The sequence below is a fragment of the Syngnathus typhle genome, linkage group LG18 (assembly GCF_033458585.1).
Source record: "Syngnathus typhle isolate RoL2023-S1 ecotype Sweden linkage group LG18, RoL_Styp_1.0, whole genome shotgun sequence".
In the NCBI taxonomy this organism is placed as follows: Eukaryota; Metazoa; Chordata; class Actinopteri; order Syngnathiformes; family Syngnathidae; genus Syngnathus; species Syngnathus typhle.
The window spans coordinates 7,759,899-7,769,797 of NC_083755.1; the positions used below are offsets into that span (position 1 = coordinate 7,759,899).

At 46.0% G+C, this 9,899-nt stretch overlaps 2 protein-coding genes across 10 annotated transcripts; one reads left to right on the forward strand and one right to left on the reverse strand.

The window, feature by feature from the left end:
* The first annotated feature begins 216 nt into the window (after positions 1–216).
* On the forward strand, positions 217–2,290 carry LOC133142697 (potassium channel subfamily K member 1-like). Of its 2 annotated transcripts, XM_061264150.1 has the most exons (4): positions 217–828; positions 990–1,394; positions 1,604–1,887; positions 1,973–2,290. In XM_061264150.1, exons 1-4 carry the CDS (start codon positions 492–494, stop codon positions 1,988–1,990), a joined length of 1,044 nt encoding a protein of 347 aa, XP_061120134.1. In that variant the 5' UTR covers positions 217–491; the 3' UTR covers positions 1,991–2,290. The 2 variants fall into 2 exon arrangements, with proteins under 2 accessions (XP_061120134.1, XP_061120133.1); XM_061264149.1 differs by having other exon boundaries at positions 1,604–2,290.
* Positions 1,929–9,819, reverse strand: entpd1 (ectonucleoside triphosphate diphosphohydrolase 1). 8 transcript variants are annotated; one of them, XM_061264147.1, is made up of 11 exons: positions 9,661–9,819; positions 8,785–8,870; positions 5,143–5,270; positions 4,673–4,790; positions 4,415–4,565; positions 4,054–4,213; positions 3,760–3,963; positions 3,385–3,642; positions 3,147–3,260; positions 2,942–3,079; positions 1,929–2,876 (listed from the first exon to the last, which is right to left on the reverse strand). In XM_061264147.1, exons 3-11 carry the CDS (start codon positions 5,266–5,268, stop codon positions 2,670–2,672), a joined length of 1,476 nt encoding a protein of 491 aa, XP_061120131.1. In that variant the 5' UTR covers positions 5,269–5,270; positions 8,785–8,870; positions 9,661–9,819; the 3' UTR covers positions 1,929–2,669. The 8 variants fall into 8 exon arrangements, with proteins under 8 accessions (XP_061120131.1, XP_061120129.1, XP_061120130.1 ...); XM_061264145.1 differs by having other exon boundaries at positions 5,143–5,273; XM_061264146.1 differs by having other exon boundaries at positions 8,766–8,870.
* Positions 9,820–9,899: the final 80 nt, after the last annotated feature.

Genomic DNA, 9,899 nt, shown 5'->3' on the forward strand with positions numbered 1-9,899 from the left:
AAACTACACTTGAATAATCCGCATGAGCTCCAATTCATATCCATTAAAATCTTATGACGCTATGTTTATATTAAGTACAATTTTCTATTTCAAAAAATACATTCCTTCTTATTATAAAGGCAAATAAAGGCGCAAGCCGTTGGTTTCGGTTGTGCAAGTGTACCTAATGTAGTGTCCCACTGTCCCGTCTGTGCATTGTTGTGATTCCAAACCCAAAACCGGTTGAACCGGTTCAGATTTGTGGGGAGCCCAATTTCATGTCCCCTGCGATGACATTCACCGGCTAAAACAAAAGCAAATCTCACGACTAAACATAGTTGGACGAAAAAATACAAACTTTTTTTTTTTATAGCGGACATTTGAGTCGAAATTTCCGTTTAAAACATGTCAAGGTGAGTGACGTTACCTCTTCCTCGTCGGTGATGTGACGAAGCAGGAAGAAGTCGCCACTGTCGGTCGATTGGTTTCCATTTCTTTCACATTTCCGCGCTATGGGGGGAGTCTGCGCTCGCTTCGCCGAGGACCACCGACCGGCGCTCAACTTCGCGCTGCTGGTGGTCACCTACGGGGTTTACTTGCTCATCGGCGCAGGCATCTTCTCGGGCATCGAGCTGCCCTACGAGGTCCAGCTCCGCGATGAACTGGAGGCCAGCCGCAGGGACTTCTTGGCCAACAACACCTGCGTGTCGGACGCCAGCCTCCAGCAGCTGCTGGCGCGCGCCCTGGAAGCCCACAACTATGGCGTGTCGATAGTGGGCAAAAGTCGCCGCCGGAACTGGGACTTCATGTCCTCGCTGTTCTTCACCAGCACCGTGCTGACCACCACAGGTGAGGCTCACCGTGCAGATGTCGCTAAGGGCTGGCGAGCGACAACCCTGGAAGCCTGCTGCATGGGGGGTCCATTTGAAGGATCCATCAGAGACCATTACATACATTCAAATTGTGTTGATAGGAATTGTATACAAATATGCACAATTATTTGTGTCAAGGTTACGGCCATACCGTTCCTCTGTCAGACGAAGGGAAGGCCTTCTGCATCTTCTACTCCATCGTGGGAATCCCCTTCACCCTCTTCTTACTCTCCGTCCTGGTGCAGAGGATCATGGTGGTGGTCACCCACCGCCCCCTGGCCCACTTCCCTCACCGGTGGGCCGTGTCCAAGGCCAAGTTTGCCGTCGCCCACGTAGCGGTCCTCGCCGTGGTGATGTTTCTTGCGGTCCTCTTCATCCCGGCGTGGATCTTCTATGGCTTGGAGGAGGACTGGAACTTCCTGGAGTCCCTCTACTTCTGCTTCATCTCTTTGACCACCATTGGCCTCGGAGACTACGTCCCAGGAGAGACTCACAGTACCGAGGACAACCCTCACGGGAAGATCTACAAGCTGCTCATTACTCGTAAGGCCACTTTGGTGTTATTGCCAATTCTCAGGTAAAATTGTGCTTTGGTGCCCTCTAGTGGCATTTGTGTGACAAGTGTTGTATTGAAGTGATGGCGAAGCTTCATTTAGGCAGGTCATAGGTCGTCGTAGAAAGCATTTGATTATTCTGCTCGATTTAAAATATTAGCATGCTGGTGAGAGTGCGTGATTTTGCGTGTGTTTCAGTGTACCTGGTACTGGGACTGGTGTGTGTTCTGGTGCTGATGGAGACGTGCGTGGAGCTGCCGCAGATAAAGCGCCTGCGCCAGCGCTTTTACCGGGACGACCTGCGTGAGCTGGACGCCGAGACGGCCAACATCATCGAGCGGGAGCATCCTCCCGACGTGTCCGAACCCGTCATCCCCTCCGTGTCGGAGCAGGCCGACACCTTGCAGAACGGCGGCCGGCCGGCGGTGCCGTACATGCTGGCGCCCAGCCTCAATGGGAAGCTCAACAAGCATGATGAAAAAGTCAGCAGCTATGGAAAAAAATGCTGTCCATGTAGCTGATATGGAGGTTGAAAGTCTGGTCATTTGTTTATTTTTTATTTTGTAGAACATTCCCCACCGATAAGAGCTGGGGCGTGAATGCCAAGGAAGGGTGGCTAAGTTTCCACTTCCTGTCAAAGTGGAGCTGGGAGAGGAAGAGCGTCGTGCCACGACTTTGGATTTGAAAACACCTACCTGCACGTTGTAGCCTAAAAAATAATGACCAAATAGGTGCTTGGGTCACAACAGACCTCCTTCAAGGCCTGCTATACAAGATGACAGATTTGTTACTGAAAAGATGGTGAAAACTCAATGCTCTAAAAAAAAAAAGTGTGATTAATAATTTGAATAATTGAAGTCCGTTTTTAAAGTGTAGTTTCCCCAAGAGGTAGCAAGAAGCATTGTTACGTTCATACAAAACTCTTACCGTCTTTGTCAAGGCACAGGTGCAATATAGATAAGAACACAAGAGGGCAGCATTTGCCTGCTTTACACTCAATGTTCTTCCCAAGCCTTAAGTAAAATCAGTTTTTCTTTTTCAATACGAGAATCGCACAACTCACCAAACCTGCTCGAGACAAAGCCACATACATTTTTGTATATTTTGTACATTACATGGCTCTATCAAAAAAAAAAAAAAAACTTAATAAAAGGTGTTTTAGAAACCATATAAGTGTGGGCTATTTCATTTATACAGTCTTGTATTCACGTGACAGTTCATGTGCAGGCTGACAGCAGTCTTTCAAAATGCTGGCCGCCCGCGTCTATACGACGCGCGGCCGCTTAGAGCAGCTCAGCCCGAAGGCGCGCACGATGAGCACCAGCAGGACCACCAGCAAGACGACGATGATGGTGACGATGGCCACGTAGCCGGAGTAAGGCAGCGGCGGTGCGTCGGGAGCCTCGGCCGGGATCATGTTGGTCAGGTTGAGCATGTAGCCCAGAGTCCAGCCTGCGTCGCTTCCTTTGATCTGGGAACGTGACATCATCTTATACACTGTCATATCCTCTCCATTTTAACCTCGAGTCAGTGCACCTTGTGTATGAATGTGATGTTGGAGTAGCTCTCTGAGGTGAAGTTGTAAGCGTCCGTCAGCAGTGTGATGAGGTAGGTGCCGGCAAAGCAGTAGCCCACCAAATATTTCAACTTGGTGCCTGGATTCTGCTGCTTCACCTGGAACAGTTAGTCAGTTAGTTGTACTATACTATATGTAAACCCACACGTATGGATGGATGGTGACCTCCTGCCAGGGTGTAGCGCAGAAGCGTGCGATCGTTTCCTTGACCGTGTCCAGAGGGAAGGACGTGGTGGTGAGGTTGAAGAAGTTCATAGTGTAGTAGTAAGCTGAGAATGCCTACCACAGGGCAGCAGAAAATAAATCATGAAAACAATAATCTGATTTGATGACTTGTACTCAAAAGTTGTTTTTTGTCTACAGCAACGTTTGCACATCATGCTGGTGTCGGCGGTCTGCTTACCCCGAAGAGCCCCTCCACGGTTGGCTGGTAGACCCCGTTGAAGGAGCAGCGGCTATATTTGCATTGGCTGAAGTTAAAGAGGGTCCGGACTACGTCCTGGCATTGTTGGAAGTTTCCTAGACCCGAGTGGTGGAAAGACGCGGGGGCTCCCTGGGGCTTCCTGTCCGACACGCAGGGACTGTCGTAGAGCGTCGAGTAATCCTTCATTTCGGCGTAGCCGGGGTGGATGCACGGGTCCTTTATTCTTGGGGGACCTGCCTGGCGGAGAACAAAGAAAAGAATGCAGGCGTTTGATATATGGACGTAAAGTAACCACGCTTTGTAAGCTCATGAGTAGTCCTGGAGAAAAAGGTCATGCTTTGAAAGGGCGTCAACCTGAGTTTGGTGCGCCAGCGCCATCCTGAGGGCCTGATCCTTCCCGTAACACAGGAAGCTGTGCGTGTAAAGGTTGTAATCGTTTCCGTACAGCCGGAAGGTCACCGAGTTGCCGGGCGACTCTGTGCCATCGAACGTTTTGGAAACAAAGCTGATCTGGGTGGACGCCCCGCCGAGATCCAGGGCCCCCGTGGTCTTCAGGCCCTGTTGACGCACACGCGCGGAGGCATCAAACGACGGATTTGATCTCAGAGCTGACGCGTTCGCTGAAACGGAAGGAGCGCTTTTCAGAACCTGTTTGAGGCGGTCTTCCAAGTAGTTGACGGTGACCCATCCGAAGGCGCCCTCCTCCTGGCCGCTGAGGAGCCTGGCGCCCTGGTAGGAGAACGGGAAGGTTTGCAGGGTCTCTGACACGGCCCGGAACACCTCCTCGGATGCCGAGCTATTCCTCACACTGCGCATTAACAAAATCAGGAATTAGCATCAACATTGCAGTTACTATCAAATAAAAAACAACGCATGTGGAGAGACAATAACGACAGTCTATATATATATTGCACCCATAACAGAAGGTAATGACGTACAAAGGGTTTTGTTTCCATCGTAAAGTTTACGACAGGGGTCAAACTCCCGCATGGCTTCCTTCCTTCCTTACTTGAGTAATCTCATCCCGGCAGTGGCTCCCAAGTAGACGGGCGTCTGGGCATGTCGTTTCTTGGGAATGTTCTTCTCGACCTCTAGCATGCACTCCCTCAATGTCTGACCGGCCTTCCACGGCATCGCCGCGTAGCTGGAGATACCTGGCCCTGTCGCATTCAGATTTTTTAAAAAAGATGCTGCTTGAGGTTTTTGTTTTAGATTTTTTTTACCCTGGAAAGCATCCATTCAAACAAAAATGCAAATGTCAGCGTACCTTTGACAGTGCAGGAGTGTTTCTGCTCGGCCCGGCCTGTGTCGTTATCCTTCTCGGCGGGCCACGCGTAGACGAAGACGGTCGTGTGCGACGAGCCGGCGTCCAGAACAATGCCGTACTAAAAAAGGAACCAAAAAGGAATCCTCAGTCAAAACATTTGAGTACGTGTACGTTAAGGGTGATGCTGAGAAGCGTGAAATCATTAAGTGTGTGCAGACATGCCGATGTCTTGTTTAGTATATTAAGGAAGTGTTTAGTAAACAGCTTCAGATGCTAATCTAGAACAGATGCAGAGATTGTCAAGCCATGACATCAACAGCCATTCGCGCTAAAATGTTGTTCCAACTAAGCTGGATGCGTTCCTTGGCAACTTAGAGGCCAAAACATAGACAAGAAGACGTGCTAGAAAATTTTGCGCAATCTGGCTGGATGTTGGTTTGTCGCTGAAATGCCAATAAAAGTCGGTTCACCTTGTACTTTTGCTGCAGCGGCATGTTCTGGACCACCGTGACCACCACCAGGGCGATAATGGCAATCAACGCGCTGCCGACAATCACCACCGTCCAAGACTTGTACCACGGGTTCTTCTCTTTCATGTCTGCTGTCGGGGTCAAACAGGAAGAAGAGGCCGGGCGAGGGGGGGGGGGGGCAAAAAAAAAAAAAAAGGAGACAGGAAAGAGGTTACAATGACATCGGCTTGTGCCCAGATGTGCCTGTGTTAATTTTAACCAGAGCGAGCCGGCGGATTGCGTCGTCCTGCATTTGCGCAAATAAACCAAAAATACTGCAGTTTCCTAAAAAAGCAGATTTTCTTTTTGGTTTTTTTTAAATCCTACTAAAATTCTTGTCTGGAAATTGACAGTCAAAAGGAAGACGCGGGGTAGCGGATTTCCTTATCTTCTGTAGTGTGTTCAAGGCTTAGTGACGCTTTGGGAAACACAAACTTGCACATGCACGCACGCACGCATTGACCCGGCGTGCTGTTTGTACAAGGAACATGTTGCGAGCATGCACGTGTTGGCCGTCGGCAAAAGGCGGCACTTTCCTACCTGCCTTGTTGACACCAGTCAAGTTCAGAAAAATCCAAAGAAGGAAAAGCCCTCCGAGTTACAAGTGGCCGCTGCGTGTGCGAGTTTGGAATGAACGCCCCGCCACCCTTCAAGGTTTCCATGGCGACGCCTTCTCCCCCGCTAACCAATGAGAGCGGCAGAGGAAGCGGGGGACTCCCTTGTTTGGCTCTTGTTTATTACCGAGATGATGTCATCACTGTGACGGATCGGGATCCCCTGCCTGCCTCTGTGGAAGTGCGCGTGTGACCGGCCTGCAAACTTGTGAAGCCATTTCTTTCCCCCCTGATCAGAATTGCCATCATTTGGTTTTGCATTCAAAACTTGTAGGGCAAATCTTAGGAGGGGCGGGAAAAAACGACGTTTAATGAGCCAAATTTGTTTTCTGATGGGACTTAAGAGGATGTTTTGTGGCATCGGAATGATAATGAGATGACAAGAGGAATCAGAGAAGTGAAGAAAGAGGAAGTGAGGACAGAGACGCCAAATATGTCACAAGTCAAGGCAGACGATGCGCTCGACGTTCATGATGGGACACTGATGTGAAACTGAAGAAAAGAAAAAAAACTTCCTGGGCTCAGGAAGTCACACGGTGCAGACGGTCTTCTTCCTTCGCAGATTGAGAAAGATCACATATTTGTTTGTCCCAAGCTGATAAATGAAACTTGATTTGGTAGCCGGATGGCTAAAATGGAAGACAGGATGGAAAGATGGATAGGCAGAAAGAAATACAGAAAAAAAAGGATCCACTTGCAAAAAAAAAACATGCCAGCACCACTGCCACCTACTGTCGTGGATATGCAATCACACTTTCCAGTGAGTAATAAACAACAGTAATCATGACGCCCAAGCGCGTGAACATACCATCAAGCAATTCGCTTATTGAGTTAAGCACACAAGATTTCCATCAATTAATAAGCCACAGCGCACACACATACAATAAGCACCTGTTTGCAAACACACACCCCTCCTTGTGTGTATTATCAGTGTAATCACTCACCTCTTTGTTCAGACATCTCAGCAGCACCACAATGCCGTGTCTATACCGCACTCTCTCCCTTAAAGCCACTGTGTCTTCCCCCTCTCTCACCCACTTCCTCTTCCTGCCTCTCTCGCTCTCTCTCGTGCACTTGCCGCTCAACCTCCTCCTCGTCCTCAGAACCCCGTTACACCTTTATCGCCGCCCCCCCCCGATTTCCTCAACTTTCCATCTGCCTCCGCTCGCCCATCTTTCTTGTTTTTTCGCTGTCTTTGTCTGCAAAAAGTGGGTCACACACACACGCATCCACACACACATGCTAATATCGAAGCCCTGGAAAGCCGTGACATCATCAGCCTTTACGCCGCCTCTTTAAAAGGCGTGAAGGGTGGGGTGCGAGGTTGCAGGGCGGGGGGGGTCTTACATAACTACATTCCAGCCCGATGGGAAAACCTTGAGTCCAGGGCCGCTTCAAGGTCCGTACGAGCTTGCGGGTTACGCGCTCGTTTGTGACAGTGCACCACATTGTCATGTGACTTGGCTCAGAATTGCCCAAAAATATGACATATTAAATATATATATTTATATATTTTAATGTAAGGCAACTTTTTTTGTTCTTTTTAGCATTGTTACATCAAATAGGAATATGAGCGAGTCCATCAAGATTAACAGAGCTGATGTTAGGGAGCCGATTTTTGCTCTCGATGCAATTTATCTATCTGCTAAATTCCCTTCAGGCATACAAACATAATATTTTTTTCAACAATCCAAATATTTGAGGCATTTTAATTTCAAACTGATCTAACCAGCACGCGTGCGCTTACACACAGACGGCAAAGAAATGTTTGCCCGACTTTCCCTGTTAGCAACGCGCAATACAAACAGGAGTGGCCATTTTATACCAAGATGGCGGAAGAAGAGGTGTGTGAGAATATTTTAATAACACATCCTGTTTTGTAACCACGTACGCTTTTGCACAGGTCATTGTGGTGATAACGTGAACGTCGTGTGTTTGCGCTTGCATACATTGTTCTTTTCAAGATGTCTACCTATAGGGGCCTTTTTCAGTTTACACAGTACGGCGCGGGAAGAAAAAAAACGTAGCCATAGGAGTGCTTTTCGAACAGAGCACAGGTGGTTTTATAATCAAAAAGGTCACCGCGCCTCTGCAAAATGTTGGATTAAAAATGGTCAATATTTGGCCCGTCTTGCCCTATGAACTTTCGTTTTTTTAAGGGGACAAGGCACATGCTCATTTAAATCGAAACAAAATGTGCCCATCTGAAGCTCAATTGAATCAGAATCAGATTTGCACATTTGGCCGCAATGTAAACGCAGTGCACACATTTTAAGAGTGACCGTTGCGAACGTCTGGGTGTGTTTCGCTGTGAAGGCTTGTAAAAGACACACGTGGACTATCTGTTGACTGAAAGCTTTAAAAGTGATTCCGGTTCCAATGTACTCGAATTAACGAGATGAAGAGTCCATTTGAGCTATTTTTAGGGACCCGCTGGGAATATAACTCGGCATTTGGTGTTATTTTAAACTTTTTTATTCCCCTCCCATCCGCAAAGTATCACCTTACACGATATCACATAATATATATAAATATCACATTGCACTAAAAGTTCAAAAATGACATTAGAGAGCATATTATGCCAATGATAGCTTCCACACTTCTGGGAAGACTTTCTGCAAGATAGTAATTGGCCAATCATGAGACTTTTCTGAAAATTGTTTACCATTAGGTTCCGCCTTCTCCAGAAAGTACAATTCGTCAGAATTAGTTAGGAAATATTTGATTACTAACAGCCCTACAGATGAGTCAGTGATCTTTTGCAAGATGTTTAAGGCTGATAAAGACAACATTTCATGTGAAAAAGTGCAGTGAGACCCAAATGTCTTGATTTGGGAGAATAATTAACAAGGATGAGATAAAGTTGCTGCAAATATCGTAAATGAAAGTCAGCGAGCATCACCAGCGGAAGGAAAGTCCAAAATAGAAAGTCAAGCAGCAACAACGGAGTTAATACATAATTCATACGACCTCTCGACACGCGGCTGACCTTCCAGTGGGGGCGGCTGATGGCGCGTTACCGTGGCGATGATGACCCTGAAGAAGCTTTAGTCCACAAAGAAGCTTTGAGATGGTCTGCAACAGAAGAAACAGGATTGGTGGACAGGCACTGCAATTGTGAACATCACGCGGCTTTGAGCTTGGGTGTCACGTTTAAATGCTCACGTGCAACTGATGCAGATCTTATTTAAACAGAAATATGTCTATTGAGAAAGGACCAAGGTAATTCAATTGGAACCTATAAAAGAGGCAACACTGCCCTCCAGTGGTTAAACGAAGTAACAAAACCAAACAAGCGCGAATGAAGGATTTATTTATTTTTAAAAATCAGTTTGTCATTGATGATGCTCCAAAAAAAATATTTTCAGAATCAACAAAGTAAAATAGAAATATTACAAAAAATGAATTCTTAAAACAACTACATTTGGGCATGTTTACTATTAAAAATATATCTAAACATAAAATTGCAAAAAAAAAAAAAAAAGAATCATAAATTAATAAAATTATAAAAACATTTTTGAATTACTCATTAAAATAAATGAAAGCTTTCAGTAATAAATTCTCTTTGCTGTTTATAATTAAAAAATGTAAATCAAACATTATTTCAGTTTTAAAAAATACACACACACTGCGTTAACACGTTTAGTTAGTTGCATGAAATTCCTCCCAAAGTCGATTGTAATGCGATCGTCGAGTGATCTAACGTGAAGCTTTCCATCAAGTCTTTCAACACTTTTCAAAAAACATGTTAACTTTTCAAATCACCGCATTATATTTGAAAATTCGCTTCCTGTTTTATATTATAATTCTGTAAAATGAGGTTCCATTAAAAAAAAGTAAAACATATGGCTTAAAAAATACATACTGTAAATCGTTGGCTGGAGAAAGTTGGCTGTTGTGCTTTTTTTTTTTTTCTTTCTTGAGTTCAATGTGTCAATGAGCCGCTTCAATCACTTTTGAGGACTTGATGAACCTGTTACACAGTCATCAATAAATGCCAGGAAAACAATCACAAAACAAAACAAACGAAAGGTCTGTTTTGGTACAGAACTACATTCACAACTTTGAAAAATAAGACACCGATAACGAGATGGCAAAGTACAA